At 41.9% G+C, this 23,295-nt stretch overlaps 1 protein-coding gene across 4 annotated transcripts in view; it reads left to right on the top strand.

Moving 5' to 3' along the window:
- The window catches only part of hacl1 (2-hydroxyacyl-CoA lyase 1), a 101,508-nt gene that overhangs the window by 14,559 nt on the left and 63,654 nt on the right, over positions 1–23,295 (top strand). For all 4 annotated transcript variants that reach the window (XM_072575695.1, XM_072575696.1, XM_072575694.1 and 1 more), the window contains exons 6-7: positions 12,554–12,631; positions 21,271–21,365. In XM_072575695.1, the coding sequence (XP_072431796.1) occupies positions 12,554–12,631; positions 21,271–21,365 (173 nt within the window). The remainder of the gene's footprint in view (positions 1–12,553; positions 12,632–21,270; positions 21,366–23,295) is intronic.

Genomic DNA, 23,295 nt, shown 5'->3' with positions numbered 1-23,295 from the left:
CTGTGAAGACAAACTAATGAGAAATATGAAAACTGACAGTAAGGGCTTCTTTAAATATACAAAAAGAAAGAGAGACGTCAAAGTGTACATAGGAGACTTAAAAAGTGAAAGGGTGGTGGTTATGGGGAACAATCCAATGACAGAGAAGATAAACAGATATTTGCATCAGTCGTTACAGTAGAAAATACTTTGAACATCCCATTAATATTAAAGAATATGGAGGAGGAAATAACTGCCATCACTAGAGAAATAATATTTAGATAAACTATTCAGAGTAAAAACAGATAGGATCTCTGGCCCTGAAGGCTTGCACCTCCCCATTCCAAAAGAGGTAGCTAAAGAGATAGTAGATGCATTAAAGGTAATTTTCCAAAAATTCTTGGATTCTGAGGATGAACCAGAGGATTGGAAAAATGCCAATGTGATATCCCTGCTGAAAATGAGAGGGAGGAAAAAAGCAGATAACTATAGGCTGATTAGCCTAGTATCTATTGTTGGAATTAGTTATAACGGAAGTAACAAGGGAACATTTGGAATATTATCTAATCAAACAGAGTCAACTTGGCTTCATGAATGGGAAATCACATCTGTCTAACTTAATTAAATCTTTTGAGGAAGTCTTGACAGAATGGATAGAGGGGAACCAAAAGATTTATTGAATTTAGATTTTCAGAAGGCACTTGACAATGTATCTCACGAAAGTTTAGTGATACAGTAAGATAACAGCCCACAGTGTTGGAGGTAGTATATTGGCATTGATAGAGCATTAGGAGAAAGTGAGATCTGCAGATGCTGGAGTACCAGAGTTGAAAAATGTGGTGCTGGAAAATCACAGCAGGCCAGGCAGCATCCGAGGAGCAGGAGAATTGATGTTTCGGGCATAAGCCCTTCTTCAGGAATCGAGCATTGGCTAATGGGCAGGTACCAGTGAGTAGGGATGAGGAGTTTTTTCAGGTTGGTGACCTATGACTAATAGGGTTTCACAAGGATCAGTGCTAGTTTTTACTTTATATTTTAATGACTTGCAGGAAGGAAGTGAATGTACTGCAGCCAAATTTGCAGATGACATAAAAACAGGGGAAAGACAGGTTGTGGGAGGGATGCAAACAGTTTGCAGAAAGATCTTGATAGTTTAAATAAGTGGATAAAAAATTGGCCAATTGAGTGTAATGTGGGGAAATGAGAACTTGTTCATTTTGGCAGGGAGAACAGTAGATTAGATTAGATTACTTACAGTGTAGAAACAGGCCCTTCAGCCCTACAAGTCCACACCGACCCTCCAAAGAGCAACGCACCCAGACCCATTACATTTACCCCTTCACCTAACACTACGGGCAATTTAGCATGGCCAATTCACCTGCACATTTTTGGACTGTGGGAGGAAACCGGAGCACCCGGAGGAAACCCACTTAGTCACGGGGAGAATGTGCAAACTCCACACAGACAGTTGCCTGAGGCGGGAATTGAACCTGGGTCTCTGGCGCTGTGAGGCAGCAGTGCTAACCACTCTGCCACCGTGCCGCCCAAAAGAACAGTATTTCTTAAATTGAGAAAAACTGCAGAAAGCTGCAACATGAAGGGACTTGGGGGTATGAAACACAGAAAGCTAACAGTTGTAGCTGGTAATCAGGAAGGCTAATGGAATGTTGGCCTTTACTTCCAGGGGATTGGAGTAGGGGATACTTCTGCATTTGTACAAGGTGCTGGTGAGACCACATCTGGAGTACAGTTAGCAGTTTTGATCCCTTTATTTAAGAAAAGGTATTATTTCATTGGAGGCAGTTCGGAGAAGGTTCAAGAGAATGATCCCCAATATAGATGGATTGGCTGGAGAACAAAGGTTAAACAGGTTGGGACTTTACTCACTGGAGTTCAGATAAATGAGAGATGACCTCACTCAAACATATAGGATTCTTAAGGGACTCAACAAGGTAAATACTGAGAGGACTCTTCCCCACATGGGAGACTCTAGGACCAGACAGCAAAGTCTCAGAATAAAGTGGAACTAATTTGAGACTGTGATGAGGAGGAACTTATTCTCTCAGAAGGTTGAAATGCCTTTGGGGGGTGGGGGAGGGCAGAGTCCTTGTGTATATTTTAGGTTGTGATAGATACTTGATCAGTTGGGGGATCATAGATAACAAGGGCAACGCAGGAAAGTGGATATGAGGAATGTTGAATCAGCTATGATTCTACTGAGTTGTGAATCAGGCTCAAGGGGCCTAACTGCCTATGCCTGTCCCTATTTAGGATGGTCTTCATTGGTGACCTCAGCCAATATGGGAACTGAACCCACACTATTGGCATCAGTCTGCATCACAAACCAGCCATCCTGCCAACTGAGGTAATCAACTGTTCACTTCTTTTAAGACACTTTCTTGTGAATTCCATCAGGGCCGAGGGACTTGTCAGCTTGCAGCTCCAACAATTTACTCAGTACAACTTCCCTGGTAATTGTAATTTTCTTGATTTCCTCTCTCACTTCCATTTCTATTTTTCAGCTGGATCTAAGGTGATACTTATTTCCTCGAAAGTAAAGATACATGCAAATATTTGTTCAACTCATTTGCCATCCCCTTATTTTCCATTACAGACTCAATTTCTACTGGATAATTCTCACTTAGAGTCATAGAGTCGTAGAGATGTGCAACACGGAAACAGACCATTTGGTCCAACTCGTCTATGCCGACCAGATATCGTAACCTCATCTCATCCCTTTTGCCAGCATTTGGTCCATATTCCTCTAAACCCTTCCTATTCAATACCCACCCAGATGCCTTTTAAATGTTGTAATTGTACCAGCTTCCATCACTTCCTCTGGCAGCTCATTTCATCCACGCACCACTCTCTGTGTGAAAATGTTACCCCTTAGGTCCCTTTTAAAATTTTCCACTGTCACCCTAATCCTAAGCCCCCTTGTTCTGGACTCTCCCACACCAGGCTCCCACTCTCCCATACCATATCCATGCCCTTCATGATTTTATAAACCTCTGTAAGATCACCCCTCAGCAATCGACGCTCCAGGGAAAACAGCCCCAGCCTAATTAGCCTCTCCCGAAAGCTCAAATCCTCCAACTCTGGCAACATCCCTGTAAATCTTTTCTGAACCCTTTAAGTTTCACAACATTCTTCTGATAGGAGGGAGACCAGAATTGTACACAATATTCCAAAAGTGGCTTAACCAATGTCCTGTACAGCTGCAACATGACTTCCCAACTCCTATACTCAATGCTATGACCAATGAAGGAAAGCATACCAAATGCCTTCTTCACTATCCTATCTACCTACAATTCTACTTTCAAGGAACTGTGAACCTGTACTCCAAGGTCTCTTTGTTCAGCACCACTCCCCAGGATCTTACCACTAAATGTATAACTCCTGCCCTGACTTGCCTTTTAAAAATGCAGCACTTCACATTTATCTCAATTAAACTCCATCTGCCACTCCTCAGCCCATTGGCCCATCTGATCAAGATCCCGTTGTACTCTGAGATAACTTTCTTTGCTGTCCACTACACCTCCGATTTTGGTGTCATGTGCAAACATTCTAACTATACCTCTTATGCTCACATCCAAATCATTTACATAAATGATGAAAAGCAGTGGATCCAGCACCGATCCTTGTGGCACTCCACTGGTCACAGGCCTCCTGTCTGAAAGGCAACTCTCCACCACCATCTTCTATTTTCTACCTTCAAGCCAGTTCTGTATCCAAATGGCTAGTTTTCACTGCATTCCATGAGATCTGACCTTGCTAACTAGTCTATCAAGAAGAACCTTTTTGAATGCCTTCCTGAAGTCCAGATAGATCATGTCCACTGCTTTGCCCTCATTAATCCCCTTTGTTACTTCTTCAAAAAACTCAATCAAGTTCGTGAGACATGATTTCCCCGCACAAAGCCATGTTGACTATCCCGAATCAGTCCTTGCCTTTCCAAATACACGTAAATCCTGTCCCTCAGGATCCCCTCCAACTACTTGCCCAAAACTGATGTCAGACTCACTGGTCTATAGTTCTCTGGCTTTTCTTTACCGCCTTTCTTAAATGGTAGCACTAAGTTAGCCAACCTCCAGTCTTCTGGCACCTGACGTGTGACTATCGATGGTACAAATATCTCAGCAACTGGCCCAGCAATCACTTCCCTAGCCTCCCACAAAGTTCTAGGGTACACCTGATCAGGTCCTGGGGATTTACTCACTTGTATGCACCTTAAGACATCCAGCACCACCTCTTCTGAAATATGGACATTTTCAAGATGTCACCATCTATTTCCCCACATTCTGTATCTTCCATGTCCTTCTCCACAGTAAACACTGATACAAAATATTTGTTTAGTATCCCTCCAATCTCCTACAGTTCCATGCGTAGGCTGCCTTGCTGATCTTTGAAGGGGCCTATTCTCTTCCTAGTTGCCCTTTTGTCCTTAATGTATTTCTAGAATTGCCCTGGATTGTCCTTAACCCTATTTGCCAAAGCTATCCACTGTCCATTTGCCCTCCTGATTTTCCCCCTTAAGTATACTCCTCCTGCCTTTATAATTTTGTATCGTTTCACTTGATCTCTGCTGTCTAAACCTGACATGTGCTTCCTTCCTTTTGTCAACCAAAGCCTCAATTTCCTTCGTCATCCAGCATTCCCTATACCTACCAGCCTTTCCTTTCACCCTGACAGGAATATACTGTTTCTGGACTCTTGTTATTTCATTTTTGAAGGCTTCCCATCTTCCAGCCATCCCTTTACATGCGAACATCTGCCACTAATTAACTTTTGAAAGTTCTTGCCTAATATCGCCAAAATTAGCCTTCCTCTAATTTAGAACATCAACTTTTAGATCTAGTCTATCCTTTTCCATCACTGTTTACAATCTAATAGAATTCTAGTTGCTGGCCTCAAAGTGCTTTTCCACTGACACCTCAGTCATCGGCCCTGCCTTATTTCCAAAAAGTAGGTCAGGCTTTGCACCTTCTCTAGTAGGTTCATCCACATACGGAATCAGAAAATTTCCTTGGACAAACTTAACAAAACCCTTAACACTATGGCAGTGCCACCTATGTTTAGAAATTTAAAATCCCTTACCATAATTACCCTATTATTCTTACAGATAACTGAAATCTCCATGGAAATTTGTTCCCCAATTTTCTGCTGACTATCAACCCGGGGTGGGGGCGGAGTCTATAATATAATCCTAATAGGGTGATCATCCTTTTCTTATTTCTTAGTTCCACCCAAATAATTTCCCTGGATGTATTCCCAGGAATATCATCCCTCAGTACAGCAGTAATGTTATCCCTTTTCAAAAACACCACTCCCCCTTCTCTCTTGCCCCCCTTTCTATCCTTCCTGTAGCATCTGCATCCTGGAACACTTAGCTGTCAGTCTTGTCCATCACTGAGCTGTGGTTCTATAATTGCTATGATATCCCAGTCCCATGTTCCTAAGCATGTTCTGAATTCACCAGCCTTCCCTGTTAGACCCCTTGCATTGAAATAAATGCAGTTTAACTTATCAGCACTATCTCGTTCTCTACCTTGTTCCTGCCTGCCCTGACTGTTTGCCTTGGTTTCTTTTCCAAACTGTGCCAGTTTCAGATTTATCTCTTTCTTCAGTATTTCACTCGGTCCCATCCAGCCACCTTACTAGTTTAAATCCTCCCGAGCAGTTCTAGCAAATCTGCCTTCCAGTATATTTGTCCCTTACCAGTTGAGATGCAATCTGTCCTTCTTGTACAGGTCACTTCTACCCCAGAAGAGATACCAGTGATCCAAAATGTGAACCCTTCTCCTCTGCACCAGCTCCTCAGCCAAGCATTCATCTGCTCAATCCTCCTATTCCTACCCTCATTAGCTCGTAGCACCAGTCATAATCCAGATATTACTATCCTTGAGGAACTACATTTTAAATTCCAGTCTAAATTTCTTTCTTCTCCCATCAGAATCTCACCCTTTTCCCTTCCTATGTCTTTAGTTCCAATGTGTACAAAAACCTCCTGCTGGTCCCTCTCACCTTTGAGAACATTTTGCACCCTCTTCGAGGTGTCCTTGATCCTGGCACCAGGGAAGTGATGAAGGGCTTTTGCCCGAAATGTCGATTTCGAAGCTACTTGGATGCTGCCTGAACTGCTGTGCTCCTCCAGCACCACTAATCCAGAATCTGGTTTCCAGCATCTGCAGTCATTGTTTTTACCAGGGAAGTAACACACCATTCTGATTTTTTGCTGCCAGCCGCAGAAATGTCTGTCTGTGCCTCTGACTAGAGAGTCCCCTATCACAATCGATCACTTGGAACCCGGCGTACCCCTCATTACATTAGAGCCTGTCTCGATACCAGAAACTTGGCTGTTCATGCTACATTCCCCTGAGAGTCCATCACCCCCTACATTTTCCAGGACAGCATACTTGTTTGAAATGGGGATAGCCACAGAAGACTCTTGCACTATGTTCCTACCCTTCCTACCTTTCCTGGAGTTAACCCATCTACCTGACTGTATCTGCAGCTTTTCTCCATTCTATAACTGCCATCCATCACACCCTCTAGCTCCTGTAAATTCCTGATTCCCTCTAACTGTCGCTCCAACTAATCCATGCGATTTAATAGGATTTACAACCAAAGTCCCTTCCTGCAGATATAATCCGTCAGTAACATGGAAATTCTTCCTCAACTCCCACGTCTGACTGGAAGAGCACATCACTCCACTAAAGGCCATCTGTGCTCCTTCACAATCTACAGACCCAGACAATAGCATAATCTTTCTGCTCTCAAAAAATGCTGCAAGCTAACTTAATACTTACGGTTTATATTTTTAAAATTTAATAAAAATTAGTGAAATTCTGAAGGAAGAGATCTTAATTACTGTCTGTATTTGTATGTGTGGATAGATTTCTTTGGCACAGATTTTTAAACTCTCTTAATAACTCGGTGTCATTAATCTTTTGATCATTCTTTGCTCATTTTTTAAATAATCTGTCCAATTTTCTGACCTGCTGTCAATTTTTGCATAATTATATGCTTTCTCTTTAAGTTTGATACTAGTATTAACTTTCTTAGTTAACCACATTTCGTATGGCCTCCCCTTGGAATTTTTATTTTTCCATGGAATGTAACTATTAGGTATGTACTCGCTATTGACCCATCCCTAAATCTAAATCTCTAGCTACCTGGGTTTTCATGTCCTTATTTAAGTTTAAAGTAATTTACTTCAGTTCACTCTTCTGTCCCTCAAGCTGCAAGTAAAATTCAAGCATGTTAAAGCCCATTGACCAGAGGTTGTTAGTCCATTATATTCTCGATCAAATCTAAAACCCCTTCAGAGAGGAGTGCAAACGTGATGAACGGTCTTTGTATTTCTCCTTGTAGCTGTAGGAAGGGAACATTCGAAAAGATCAATACAAAAACTAGCCAACAATATAAACATATGAGCAGAAGTTGCAGGACTAAAATCAGTAGATATACAAGCCCTTTGGTGTCACCTTGTGGCATTAGAGAGGAAGTACGTGTTGTCTGACTATTCAAAACCGAAGCTAATGCTATGGTTGATTCTAAACATTATTATGTAAGTGCTGCCTTCAGATGTATCAGATGTAGCAAGGAAATAAAAATCAAATATAGTAGAAAATCCAGGTTGTAAGAGGTTTTTCAATCCATTTTGACTTGAGATATTATGATCTACTTGATACAAAGATAAAGTTGTTGTACCAGACCATCTCTTTCTCATGAGAGAGAGAGACAACTACTGGAGGTTTATCACCTCACGTGAGGGTAGAGCATAAGAAGGAGAGTGCTTCATAGTAACCTCAGCTGGTATGAGAATTGAACCCATGCTGTTGGTGCCACTTTGCATTGTATATCCACTGTCCAGCCAAATGAGCTACCAGCTCTCCTCACCACCTAGTAGTTGTGAAGCTTTGTAGTTGTTGACCTCATGGTTATTTATAAAATTGTTTTCCTTGGGTTTTGGACTCATAGGTCAGTTATAATGGCAACAGAAATTTCTTTTATGTATTATCAAAAGAAGAACAGTCAGAGAAACACATTAAAACAGGTTCAAGCAGCATTGGATATGGTTGGCATTCGAGACAATGAAGACGTGTAAGTGGTATTGCTTTTGAGAAAAAAGAGCAGCCTGTTGATATTAACTCTCTTTATTTCTCTGGGCAGTAACTATATCCCCCCTAAAATAATCCTGCCGATTAATCCATTAAAAAATTCCATATACTTCTGCAAATGTTTACCTTTCCTCTCCTCCTGTGTTTATCTCAGTGAGTTTGCTGGTATACTATATACTGTCTGCTATCACAGCCTGCTGCGATGGTGCAAAAACATGTGCTTTTGATACTGTTCAAGTACTATGGCTCGTAGGATTTTCTTCCCTATTAATTACTAAATGGTTGGGATTCTGCAATTTTCTTTACAAAATTCATACTCCTTAGAAGGCAGTGAGATAGATGTTCAAGTTTTGACAGTCAAAGCTTCTGTATGGTTGGTATACCTAATGTGGAAGGAAAGTTGAGCAGTCAGTGTTCACTATCATTACCCCTCTGATACTGACTGCAACTTCAGAATTTAGTAGGAGTGCAGATTAACATGAAGGCCCTGAAGTTGAGCTGTGCACTGGTTGTTTTGGTATTGGCTGTGCTGTGGACACCTTTTCCAAAGCATCCAGTCATTGAAATCAATTGACTTTTTTTTGTGAATACCGTGTCTCATAAGATGGTTGTGTTTTGAACTGTCTCTTTAATAGCAGGTAAAGCGGAACAGCGAAGGAAATTATGTGATCTATTCCTGGGTGGTTTGGTTACTATGGGAACAAGGAGGTTCAGGTTGAAACATACACTGTCAAATATTTCACCAGGAACCAAAGGCAAGGGCAGCTGTGCTGACTATGGATAGACTTTCAGTCTCCAGGCCATCAACAAAAAGAGAGTGAGGGAGATGTCAGGGTTGAAAGTGTCGTGCTGGAAAAGCATAGCAAGTCAGGCAGCATCCGAGGAGCAGGATAATCAATGTTTCAGGCATAAGCCCTTCATTAGGAAGAGGGTGGCAAAGACTGCACCTAGTAGTGGAGGATAAGACTGCTAATCCTCTGCAAACTACCATGCAGGATGTCGAAAATCACACAGAAGGTAGAAGCTTCCAAGTCCCTGAATGATATGGATGATGGTGATTCAATTGATAAAATCTGGTGAGATCAGAAAATTTAGGTTTTTGATGTCAGGGAGAAAAGTCCAATTTTCCAACCGGTTTTTAAGCCGATGTCCAGAATGCCTTCCCTCTTCAAAGTGGAATTAGAATTAAAATTAGATTTTATTGTCATGTGTACTCAAGTATAGGAATGCAGCAGTACAGCGAAAAGTGTACAAAGTCATCATTCTCCAGTGCCATCTTGGATACAAATCAGAATTTCCAAAAAGCATGAGAAATAAAAGAACCAGAGCCACAAAGGAAGAGAAATGACCAGATTTGAAAGTCCTATTTCCATGAAAGTATGTGGGATACTCAGTCAGCGATGCTGGCACCCCAGCCCTAAGCCACGGCCTGGAGTCTTGGTCAACCTGTGAGGGGTTGGGAAGGGTCATGTTCTTGCTGTTGCTGGTACTACTATTTCTGCCCCCTTCCTCCTGCTGCTGCACCCTCCAGTCAAGAGGAGGAGCTGTGGCCGCTTCCTGGAAGATATTCGGGCAGGGTCCATTCTTGACAATGTCCCCAGTGTGTTTGCTGCTGGTGCCTGCAGTTAACAGAAAGGAGGTTTTGGAGAAAAGTGAGTAGAGGTTTTGAATGGTTAAGAATACATTTACAGTGTTGGTAATGGGGGAGCAACACAGCACATGGTAATGAATCTTAATTGTTTGCCATCACTTGGAGGTCTTGGCATCATCATGTGAGCAGTCACAGTCCTCCCCTGCTAAGGCAAGGATCCTTTGCGGTGGGGGCCTGTGACCAGTGGTGTGCCACAAGGATCGGTGCTGGGTCCACTGATTTTCATCATTTATATAAGTGATTTAGATGGGAGCATAAGAGGTATAGTTCGAGGGCCGAAGGGCCTGTACTGCGCTGTAATGTTCTATAGTTAGTAAGTTTGCGGATGACACCAAAATCGTAGTAGCCACTGAAGAAGGTTATCGCAGATTACAATGGGATCTTGATCAGATGGGTCAATGGGCCGAGGAGTGGCAGACAGAATTTAATTTAGATAAATGTGAGGTGCTGCATTTTGGAAAGACAAATCAGGGCAGGATTTATACATTTGATGGTAAGGTCCTGGGGAGTGTTGCTGAACAAAGAGACCTTGGAGTGCAGGTTTACAGCTCCTTGAAAGTGGAGTCTCAGGTAGCTGGATAGTGAAGAAGGTGTTTGGTATGCTTTCCTTTATTGGTCAGAGGATTGAGTCTAGGAGTTGGGAGGCCATGTTGCAGGTGTACAGGACATTGGTTAGACCACTTATGGAATATTGTGTGCAATTCTTGTCTCTTTCCTATTGGAAAGATGTTGTGAAACTTGAAAGGGTTCAGAAAAGATTTACAAGGATGTTTCCAGGGTTGGAAGATTTGAGCTATAGGGAGAGGCTTAACAGGCTGGGGCTGTTTTCCCTGGAGCGTTGGAGGCTGAGGGGTGACTTTATAGAGGTTTATAAAATCATGAGGGATATGGATAGATTAGATTACTTACAGTGTGGAAACAGGCCCTTCGGCCCAACAAGTCCACACCGCCCCGCCGAAGCGTAACCCACCCATACCCCTACACCTACACCTACATCTACCCCTTACCTAACACTACAGGCAATTTAGCATGGCCAATTCACCTGACCTGCACATCTTTGGACTGTGGGAGGAAACCGGAGCACCCGGAGGAAACCCACGCAGACACGGGGAGAACGTGCAAACTCCACACAGTCAGTCGCCTGAGGTGGGAATTGAACCCGGGTCTCCGGCGCTGTGAGGCAGCAGTGCTAACCACTGTGCCACCGTGCTGCCCATGATAGGATAGGATAGGATAAATAGACAAAGCCTTTTCCCTGGGTGGGGGCCTCCAGAATTAGAGGGCATAGATTTAGGGTGGAGGGGGGGTGGATTTTAAAAGGAACCTAAGGGGCTTCTTTTTCATGCAGAGGGTGGTGCATGTATGGAATGAGCTGCCAGAGGAAGTGGTGGAGGCTGGTACAATTATCACATTTAAAAGGCATCTGAATGGGTCTATGAATAGGAAGGGCTTAGCGGGATATGGGCCAAATGCTAGCAAATGGGATTAGATTAATTCAGGATATCTGGTTGGCATGGATGAGTTGGACTGAAAGGTCTGTTTCCATGCTGTACATCTCTATGATTTGATGGCAGAAATCCCAGAACATCATGGCAGTGGTTAGCACTTCCGAAACTGGTGATCTCACCATACTGCAAGAGTGGCACTATAAGAGCACGGTGCATCAATGACAAGGTGAACAGGAGAGAATGGTGAGAGTTAACATGATGGAGCTTATGGAAAGAATCCTTTATTAATCTGTCTGAAGTTGACACTTAGCCATTTTTTGATAAAATTCAGCTCTGTACCTGGGCATCCCAAGGCAATTAGTGGATCCTGGAAGATTCATCCTGAAATGGCAGTGTTGGGGTGATGGTGGTGAAGCTGAAAATAAAACTTAGCTCAGAATTTTCCATAAAACTGAAATAGCACTTTTTGTTGGCCACTTGACCTTAGAACCCATGACACTTGATGGAATGAACTTGTGAGAACTGTTGTCATGCAGAGAGTGGGACATAAACATTGCTGTGGCTTGGGGTTTGCTCATGTTAAAAAAAGTAATAAGCCAATGTCCTTTCTGCAGTTCAGACTAATGATTATTTACAAGGTTTAGTTGGTTGGTACAGTAAAAATATTAAAACGTGAAATCTTATCATGTAATTTCTTAAGTTGGTCACTGGGAATTCAAATCTCTTGTTTGAATTTATTGGCCTCTGTGTGTAGCATAGCAATGTAATGAGAATGTCCCCCTTTTGCCCTCTCTCATTTCACTGTTACAAACCCCGTTGAAAATGAAATCTGTTTATGATCTACTGCTGAACAACAAATCTGGCCCAGAAAATGTCTCATTTTATTCATTATTAGTTTTTTTTTTAAAAAAGCTAAATCTTCAAAGATAATGAAAAATATGCCTTCATGATATTTCAACTGCCATCTTCACACCCTAAGTACATGTTCCCATCTTCATTTAGCAAACTTTTTCAAAATTTGATTATAGCACTTAGAATTTCCTGGTTGGATATTTGTGAAACATCTTTAATGCACTTGGTTCCTTGGACAGTTTGAAAACATTTCAGCAGTTCTACAACAGGAGTTCACATGAAAGACATTAGTATCTATTGTATAGCTCCAGATATGGCCAGAGGAGGTTACATTTTCTCCATAGATTGCTGGTGCTATCAGAGAGACTGTCTTTGATGTCAGTGGTGACCACCTTCCCATGTGGCAAACTCCACGCCATTACATTGCTTATTAACATTGTAGATGTTCTCTGTCTTTCTGTTAAATCTATTTAACAGGTTTCATTATTTCTTTTTGACAGGTTGAGGCATGTCGGCTTTACAGCAAATTTTCATCTAGACCAAACAGTTTGGAAGCTATACCTGCCATTATAGAAAAGGTAATTTGGAATACATAGTAGAGATAGTAGGTAAGATATCCTGTATCATTGGGTTTATCTCAAAAAATAGTTTTAAAATATACAGTGAGTGCTGTTCCATAGAAAGTTGGCAATAGCTCATTGTTATATAATACAGGGAAAAACAATGACTGCAGATGCTGGAAACCAGATTCTGGATTAGTGGTGCTGGAAGAGCACAGCAGTTCAGGCAGCATCCGAGGAGCAGCGAAATCGACGTTTCGGGCAAAAGCCCTTCATCAGTTATATAATAGTTACAACTTAATTTCTTTTGTGATGATAAACAGAATCTATCAAACCATTTGAAACAAATTGACACTAAAGTGAAAGTACATCAGTGAAAATTATTAACCCTTTTATTCAATGTTATTTGTAACCTTTGTCAGAGGAAGTATAATGAGTTAACTTTCTGGTTTCCAATAATTAACTTCAGAGAGACTAAGGTCTGAGAAATTTGTATTCCAGAGTTTGCAAGTGGAAGAACTGAGGTTTTTTTGTTTTCAGATGAGCACTTCATTTCACAGTGGATAATTTGACACAGTGAGTCAGATTTTGCCAATTTAGTCCCTGGCCAAGTGGCAGGAACATTTATCAGGCTTTGCCGAAGCTCTTCAGCTGAGCCTCAGCATGAGTATCTAGCCCGTAGGTTCCTCAGTCAGTCAGGGTGAGTGGCCAGATCTGTCTGAAGAAGGTTTTGCAATGAGTGGAACCGCAGCATGAGCCCGAACTTTGGGAATGGCAGCAACCATAGGAATGATGAGGTGAGCTGAGAAAGCTGTGGTCCAGGTCTCTCACTGTTACCTAGAGGTAATATTAAGGTGTTTCAGTGAGGTGAGCTCTCCCATTGATGGGAGGGTCAGCCTCTTAATCAAACAGGCATGTTTGGAATTGGCTAAGCAGGCAGCAGCAGGAGGTTGGTCCATCTAACTAAGAAACAGTGCTGGAATACTGTTATTGCCAAACACCACATTCTGTCTTTTACTGCATTTGCCTACACGGTATTCCTCAGGAATCTGTTGACACATCCTGCAGCTCCACCCATTTCTGTCTTTCCAGGCTCCTCCTCATTGCTCATCTGAGTAACAAACACTCACTCACGTTCACCTTATTGTACTCCTGACACCCAGGCATCCCGTGTTACCTGCCACAAGCATCTTTCCTCCTTTCCACAGAACATTCCAGACATTGGATCTCTCTTCTTTTTTCTTCTTGTGGGAGAAGAAAGTGCTAGCCTTGGTGAGAGGCAGAGATCCAGTGGAGACATTGGCTGCCTATACTTTTTTAGCCACTGGTAATCTGTGCTAACCTTCTTCATTGGGAAGAAGGTCTTGTTTTAGGAGACTCTAGATCCCAGCAGTGACCTGCCTTGAGCCTGAGCTTTTCGTGAAATTGATGCTCATGCAAGATGAGAGATTTGATCCTTTACCTGTAGACCCTGGGTTGGGGAGTATTTCCTCTTTCCAGCTACATCTTGGTGTCCATCAAATCTGTCCTGTGGAGGGCCATGTGGCTGATGATAGGGCAGCTCCTGCTGCTGCTGCTAGTGGGGATTGTGTGGCTTATCCTCGGCTTTCTGGTCAGAGGTCTGTGGTAGAGCTGCCGAAGATGCTGCCATGCCATTGTGAAAGCTGGCAGGTGGGAAGTGCAGCTGAAAGTGAGTGAAGTGCTCAGCAACCGAACTGATTCCCAGACGGTTGGAATCAGCTGTCAAGCAATGATAGCATTCTGAGGCAAGTGCTTCGAACAGCAGCTTCTTAACCTGGCCATATCTGGAGCTTTCCAGTTTCACTGATCAAAGCACTTCTAGATTGTCAATTTCACTGAAGCATCTTTTCCAGCTTCTCCTTCACTTCAGTGACCCTGGCAGATACCCTTGTTATGAAATTCAATGAGCTATTTGATTATTTTAATTATTTACCTGGAACCTGCAGGATATGTCCTGCTTGTTCTTCAACCCCACCCTGAAACTTGGAAGGAGCGGATGATGCCATTACTTCATACCTTTGGTAGACCTATGGGATTTAACTCTCTCTATGTTGACAAACTCACTTATCTAAGTCTGGAAAAATTCCACTCGGCAACAGAGAAATTTGTGTTCTTTTGTCAGCCAACAATTGCTCACCTAAATTTCCTTTAATTCTCAATTTAAATTTAATCAACATTTTCAAAATGTTTAAAAAATGTATGGATTTTCAATTTACAGTAGGAGGCATTCAGAGTGAATTTATGTTGTCAGTGTGTGCATCAACTAAACTTGTTAGCGTATATCAGGTTAAATATTCAGTGTTACCTCGGTGCAATACCTTAATAGTGTAATTTGGACATATTTATATGATGAGAGGAGACAGATATAAAAGGGACCTGGGTGGCAACATTCAGGGGCTGGCCTTCTTTTGAATGTTATTCTTTCTCTCTCATTGATATAGATTATCTCATATTTGTGCAACTTGGCTGCCCAGTTCATGCACTATACTAATACGGAAGCAGACCCTTAAGTCCAACTCGTCCATGCCGACCAAGTTTCTCAAACTAAACTAGTCCCATTTGCCTGCATTTGGCCCATATCCCTCTATATATCTGTTCTGTTCAAATATCTTTTAAATGTTATAACTATACCTGCTTCTACTACTCCCTCAAACAGTTCATTCCACATATGAAACACTTTCTGTGTGAAAAAATTGCCACCTAGATCCCTTTTATATCTGTCTCCTCTCATCATAAAAATATGTCCAAATTACACTATTAAAGTATTTAATTGTCTATATTCATTCCTGGGACGTGAGGATGGATGGCCCAGCCAGCATATATTGCCTATCTCCAATTGCCCTTGAGAAAGTAGTGGTGAGATCCTTACCAGGACCACTACAATCCATGGAGAGGTGTATAATCTGCAGTGATGTTAAGAAGTGGTTGTGAGGAGTGAAGATATTAGCAGCAAACACAGGAGAGAGACAGCCCGTGATCCAAGGAGTAGTGAGCAGTTAGGGAAGTCTGTGCTGGTGTTGAAAGCATTGCCGGGGTGGAGCAGCTGTTACTCAGAACCAGGAGTTAGGGCTGTGTGCTGAGAGCTAGGTGTGGGTGTGGAGGGGGTGGATGAGAGTGAGTCCTTGGGGAGGGTGATGGGACAGTGCATGAATTAGGGCCAGGGGTGGGGCAGGTAATGGGGCCGAGGGTGTGGGGTAGCTGGGGTTAAAGGAAAGGGTGGAAAAGCTAACACCAATGTTGGGAGGAAATGAGAGTTGGGCATTGCACAGGAATAGACCATCAAAAGTCACCATAAAAGGACAGGGTGCAGGCAGTTTTGCTGGCGTTGCCCTTCTGTCTAGGCCAGAAGGGAATTTTAATAAACCCGGGTGTTCTTTCACTTGGTTCCCAGATGGGGATATCAGCCGAAGGATGGAGGAGGAGGCAGTCACAGGATGGCTTGGGGAGGGATTAAGAGGCTTCTGTGTGGTAGAGGCAGCAAGAGGATTTGGGGGGAGCAGCAAGAAGGAGACTGGAAGAGGAACGTGGGGATGAGAAGAAGTTTGCAGGAAGGGTGGGAGATGGAGGCTGCTAAGGAGAGAGTACAGTTTTAAACCTTTGAAAAAAAAATGCACAGTTAACTTGGATCCAGCAAAGTTCAAATTAATGAGGTAATGAATTTGTCACAAATGCCTATGGAATGTACAGTTTAGAGCTGTGTATATTGAAGCATTACTACACCTGCTAAAACTGTAGTGAACCCTACTGTAACGAACTCTGCCCGTCATTACATTTAAATCTGGGATTGAGATCCAAGATTGTAACTGCCTCATTAAGAAACTCCAGCGTTGTGTGTATGTGATGAAAATGCATTAGCTGTAACTTCAGTCTGTGGAAGATATGTTTGGGACGATTTCTTTTCAAATGTGGAAGTGTGCGTCAATTATTTTAATAAAAACATTAGTTAACTTATTCCTGTTATCTTGTACAAATTTAAACGCTTTGATGTCTAAAAATCAATTCTTTCATTACATATTGTAGCTTTAAGTTTAATACAAGAGTTGATAATTATCGGGGATATTGATGAATTATTCTAATTGTACCCCATATATAAACACAATTGCAAATGATGCAGAGTTATTGAGTTTTACAGAACAGAAAGGGACCCTTCAGCCCATCATGTTTATACTGGTTAATCAAACATGTATCTATTCTAATCCCATTTTCCAGCACTTGTATACTGTAGTATTGAAAGTGTTAATTATGAAAAGTTCCTAAATGTTTAGAGTTGCTGTCACTATTACCCTTTCACCAGGGAGTTCCACATAACTCCACACTAGGTGAAAAAATTATGCCTTAAGTCCCTCGATATCTCCCACCACTTACTTTAAATCTATACTCCCTGGTCATTGACTCAGGGGAAAGGTTTCTTACCATTCACCCCGCCTATGCCCTGTCTAATTTTGTACACCTTAATTAGGTCCCCTCTCAGCCTTCTCTACTCTAAGGAAAACAACCTCAGCTAATCCAGTCTCTCTTCATAACTAAAACATTATAGCTAGCTGCTGAGTCTTCTCTCATTAGTGCAATCAACTTCTTCCTGTATTGTGGTGACTAGAACTGCACAAATACTGTGGCCTAACTAAAATGTTATACAGCTCCATCATAACCTCCCTGCTCTTGTTTTCAGTGTCTTAACTAATAAAGAAAAGCGTTCTGAATGCTTTCTTAACCACCTTATCTACCGGTCTTGCTGTCTTCGTGGATGCATGGACATGTACACTAAGTCTCTCCAATACCCTGTACTTTGTAGGGTCTGACTTTTTAACATGTACTCCCTTGCTTTGTTAATCCTCGCAAAGTGTAAACAGCCTGTGTCCAAATGCAGCAAAACCTGGACAATATCCAGGTTTGAGCTGAGAAATGGTAACATTTGTGCCACATGAGTAATAAACAACGGCCATCTCTAACTGGAGAGTTTCTAACTATCATGCCTTGACATTTTCATTACTGAAACCCTTTGTACCATTGACCAGAAACTGAAACTGGAACAGCTATATACATACTATACAACAGCAGGTCAGGGGCTAGGAATCTTGCCGGTGATCAGTGGTGTGCTGCAAGGATTGGTATTGGGTCCGCAATAATTTGCTTTTGTCCAGTGTTTAACCCACTGCCACCTCTCTTCCAGGAATGCCTACCCTGAAGAATCTTCTCTCCGACAGGATTTTCATTTGTCTCTCTCCTTCACTGCTTTCCTTTTCTCTCTCAGTGTTAGCACATATCATTGGCTTCAGCTTTGGTCATTCACAGCTCCCAATCTCCCTATAATCTCTCTCTGCACTGTCATTATCACCTCTTTATTACTACCTTTGCTTCTGGAGCCATGACTCACCTTCTCTCAGCCCAGTATAAATACCTCTCTATTTCTCCCTTTTTTAAGCTTTGGCAAAGGGTCAGTTAGACTTGAAACATCAGCTCTTCTCTCCTTACAGATGCTGCCAGACCTGCTGAGATTTTCCAGCATTTTCTCTTTTGGTTGGTATTGGGTCCACTGCTTTTCATTATTTATGTAATTAATTTGGATGTGAAATCAGAAGGTATGGTTAGTAAGTTTACCAGTATTCGACCACTTATTCAGTTTTACTCTGTCACGTTTACCAAAATACATTTGTCACTATACTCCAGACTGAGTTTCATCTGCTACTTCATCTGTGTGGGCGGCACGGTGGCACAGTGGTTAGCACTGCTGCCTCACACCGCCAGAGACCTGGGTTCAATTCTCGCCTCAGGCGACTCTCTGTGTGGAGTTTGTACATTCTTCCCGTGTCTACATGGGTTTCCTCTGGGTGCTCCTGTTTCCTCTCGCAATCCAAAATGTGCAGGTTAGGTGAATTGGCTGTGCTAAATTGCCCGTAGTGTTGGGTGAAGGGGTAAATGTAAGGGAATGGGTCTGGGTGGGTTGCGCTTTGGCGGGTCGGTGTGGACTTGTTGGGCCGAAGGGCCTGTTTCCGCACTGTAAGTAATCTAATCTAACCTGTAAGTAATCTAATCTAATCTAAAAGTTTGCAGATGACACCAAAATTGATCATGTAGCGGACAGTGAAGAAGGTTATCTTAGAGTACAAGACTTTCTGGTATAACATGCAACATCATGCTATAGAAAATTGCATTATGGAAAACTGCTGTAGAAAATGGCACTGTTGAGGATCGCTGTAGAAAATTGCTTTACCTGTTCAGTGGAAAGTCTACATTACCCAAACAGTGTCCACAATTCATCAATCATGTTATAGCCAATTCATGTTGACAAAATGTGCATTGTACCAGAATGACGTATACAACTAGACCTTGACCAGATGGGCCAATAGGCCGAGGACTGGCAGATGGAGTTCAATTTACATAAATGTGAGGTGTTGCATTTTTAGTAAGGCAAATCAGGTCAGGGCTTAAGCAGTTAATGGTAGGGCCCTAGGAAGTGTTGCCGAACAAAGAAAACTAGGGGTGCAGATACATAGTTCCTTAAAAGTAGAATTGCAGGTAGTCTTGTGGTGAAGAGGGTATTTGCATACTTGGCTTAATTGATCAGAACCTTGAGTACAGGAGTTGGGATGTCATGTTGTGGCTGCACAGAACATTGGTGTGGCCACTTCTAGAATACTGCGCTCAGTTCTGGTCTCCCTGCTATAGAAAAGTTGTTGTTAAACTTGAAAAGGTTCAGAAAATATTTACAAAGATGTTGCTGGGATTGGAAGGTGCATGCTGTAGGGAAAGGCTGAATAGACTGACACTATTTTCTCTGGAGTGTCGAAAGTCTTGCTGAGGTCCATGTAGGCTACATTAACTGCACAGCTCTTATTTACGCACCTCATGATCTCTTTGAAAATGTCAGTCAAATTTGTTGGACAAGATCTCCCACTGGCAAAGCCGTGCTGACTATCCTTGATTAATCCTTGTCTTTCCATGTGGGGATTACTTTTGACCCTCCGACTTCTTTCTAATATTTTCCCTAGCACTGATATTCAACTCACTTGTCTGTAATTTCTTGGTCTATCCCTCCTACCATTCTTGAATGATGGTACCACATTAACTACCCTCCATTCTTCTGGTACATTTTCTGTGGTCTGAGAGGATTTGAAAATTAGTGTCAGAGCCCCTGCAATCTTCGCCCTTGCTTCCCGCAACAGCCAACTAAAACCACTAATATCTCCTCTCTCTCAATGCTAATCTGTTCAAATATATCACAGTAACCACATCCCCCCCCCCCCCCCCCCCATCACAATTTCCTCACTTACATTGTCCTTCTCCACAGTGAATACAGGTGCAAAGTACTCATTTAAGACCAACTACATCTTCTGCCTAGAGCCACAGATTGCTACTTTGATTCCAAATTGCTCCCATTCTTTCTCTGATATGTTCTTGCCCCTTGGTTTATTCATGAAATGCCTTTGGCATAAATCCCTTTATTTTACGTGCCAGAGTTTAATTTTTTTTCATTAAGTAACCCCCTGAACTTTCTATACTCCTCCACCTTTTACTGTTTTGAACCCTCAGCATAAGGCATAAGTTTCACTTTTTTCCTTATCCAATCCTGTATGTCTCTTGACATCCAATGCTCTAACGTAGATTTTCCTGCGAGTAGTTGCTCCGAGTCCTCTTTGGCCAAATCCTGTCTTACTGGTCTTTGCCCAATTCATAGACTTTACTTCCAGACTATCCTTGTACTTTTCCATAACAAGTCTTGCTGACTTACGATCACTACCACGAAAACGCTCATCTACTGACTCTTAACCACTTGCTCGGTTTCATTCTCCAAAATTAGATTCAGCACCTTCCGTCCTTGCATTACTTTCCATGTGCTGGCTTAACAAGTGCTCCTGGATGCACGTTAAGAACCTTTCCCCCTCCAAGACTTTCTCATTTTGTCTCTCTCAGTCAATATTGGAGAAGTTGAAATCCCCTACCATTGTTACTCCAATACATTTTTGCATATTTACATTTCTCTGAGATTTGCCTCCATATCTGCCCCCTATTGGGAATCTGTATGTACTCACAGAAATGTGGACATTCACTTTTGATTTTAAAATGGAGAAAAACAACTTGACCTCTACCTATCAGTCAGCTCTCTGCTTTGAGCTGACGTCACTTTTGTCAGTCTTTTTGAATACTGGAGTATGGTGGGAGTTCCCTTTTGTGGTTTAGCTGCTGCTCTGACTGAACTTAGCCACTTGTGTTTTCTCGGACTGGTTTCGTGGTCCTGATCTCTCCCTATGCATGGTCCCAGGGCTCTCAGCTCACTTGCTCCTTACTGAGAATAAAAATATCGCCCCCAAAAGTCCAAAAGTCTCCCTCAGAAATGTCTCAAAAAGAGCCCTTGGAAAAGGAAAATTATTTTGACCCTGCTTCTGAGGTAACTCCCTCTCAATGGTACAGCATTAACACCATTGTGCTACCATGCCTAATTGTTGTATCCTGTTGATGGGACAGGACATCTTCCAGGATGGTAATGGAAGATTTGAAAGATATGGTTTTAAATTGTCTGTAAAGCACTTTGGGACATCTTGATCAGTGCTATATAAATTTACGTTAATTCTTTTTCTTTGTTGTTCTCCAGGCTGTTCACCTGTAGAAATCTCGATTAATTTTATATTTTGTTCAAGGCAGTTAGAAGCAGCATGTATGGCCGTCCAGGAGCTTGTTATGTTGATATTCCTGGAGATATGGTGACGTCAAAAATCCGGAGTGAATTACTGAGGTAGGTCTGTGAGCCAGGACACGGATCATAAGCTTTAGAATTAATGCTGCTTCTTTGGTCATGGGGATGTGGGAACGAACATTGTGTTTGGACAGTTCTAACGTTACCTTGTATGAAAAGAACACCTTCACTTGTACCTACTCATAGAAACAAAGAAACTAGAAGCAGATGTAGGCCATTCGGCCCTTTGAGCCTGCTTTGCTGTTTAGCATGACCATGGCTGACTCAGTCATTAATCTGCAAAGTAAACAGTTTGTCTCCTGGGAAGTCAGTTCCACACATTCACTGACCTTGGGGAGTTGAATCTACGCTTTCTGTCTACACATTCTCCTGAGCGTGAGTCTGTGTTGTTGATTGTAGATAATATATACTTGACTTCAGTTTATTTCCTGAGAACCCTGAAAGTATGAAGGAGGTGAGATCTCATTGAGTTTACTTGGCTGCAGAGTAAACTGTCTCAGCTATTTTAATTTCTGTCCCTCTATAACATCTTGGTATGATAACTGCTCTGCTCAGGACTGTAAGAAACTACAGAAGGTGGTGTGCACAGCCTTGACCATCACAAAAGCCAACTTCCCATCCATGGACTCATTGCCACAGACAGGCTGCCAGCATCATCAAAGACCCCTCGCACCTCGGTTATGCTCCCCTATAACCTCTTCCATCAGGCAGAAGATACAGAAGCCTGAACACACGCACCAGCAGGTTCAGGAACAGCTTCTTTCCGGCTGTTATTAGACTGCTGAAGGGACCTCTCTAACTTCAAAAAATGTTGATCCTGCTTTATGCACTTCCTGTGCGACCGAAACCTTGTATACCTCACTCCGCCTAAGGACCCTATGATCTGTATGACCTTGTTTGCTATGACCTACCTTGCAAAACAAAGCTTTTCACTGTAGTTAGGTACATGTGACTGTAACAAATCAAATCAAATCATATTCTGAATTCCCTCTTTGTTATTTGGTGACCTAAACTAAATAAGGAATATATAAGGGGTGAAATAGGCTGTGCTCAAACTCATTTTATTTTCAAAATGCATTTAGAACATTCTATTTGTGACCATTCATGCTATTTCTATATTAATATCTCCAAAGTATGTAGTAGATCCTTCAGCTACTCATTCGCAAAGATGTTGGCTTGTTAATGTATACTTTGCTGCTGGCTTTAATGTTTTCCTTTTCAGATCCCCCTTGTTTTGTAACACACTATTATTTCTTCTATATTTCCCCTTCCTCAGACTCATCCCACTGCATTTGTCCACATGAAGCTACATCTTGCCCTATCCTTCCATTTGTGTAGGTAATCTATGTTTGGTAGGCCTAAAACAGGTTATGCTGTAATTATAAGGAAAAAATATTTTATAATGTAATCATTTTAAAAAGAAAATGGTATTGCTATAATTTCAAAGGGAGCTGAATTAGCCAGCGAGTGATCAATGTAATACTGGAGCCTTGTCTTTATTCACTTACAAGAGTTTATTTACAGAAACACATTTACAAAAGCCTGCTTTAATAGTTATGTACAATTAAAACCACCCAAAAAACAAAACCCAACTGATGCAAATTAACAGTTAAGGCCTGGCATAGGTGTTTCCACAAACCTTTCCCAATCTTCCAGTATTAGTATTCCTTTGACAAGTGCTGCTCCTTTACATGAATTGATCGGTATAATATTAATTGCATTAGATTCTTTACTCACCAATGTCGCTAAAGCAATGCAGTTGTAGGACCAAGATTATTTTTGATTATTTGTGTCTTGAGAGTCCAGACAAAAACTGAAAACTGGAAATTGGGCTTCAGATGACAATTTTACGTTTAACTGTGCTCAAGTCTGCCCTAGGGCCAATTTAGCACATGGTAGCTACCATTGACTTCAACATGTTTTCCAGCAGCAACATTTCACAACTTGAGATGGTTTGAAAAATAAGGCA

Source organism: Chiloscyllium punctatum, chromosome 8 (genome assembly GCF_047496795.1).
Source record: "Chiloscyllium punctatum isolate Juve2018m chromosome 8, sChiPun1.3, whole genome shotgun sequence".
NCBI classification, from domain to species: Eukaryota; Metazoa; Chordata; class Chondrichthyes; order Orectolobiformes; family Hemiscylliidae; genus Chiloscyllium; species Chiloscyllium punctatum.
This window is presented reverse-complemented; position numbering and strand designations above follow the sequence as displayed.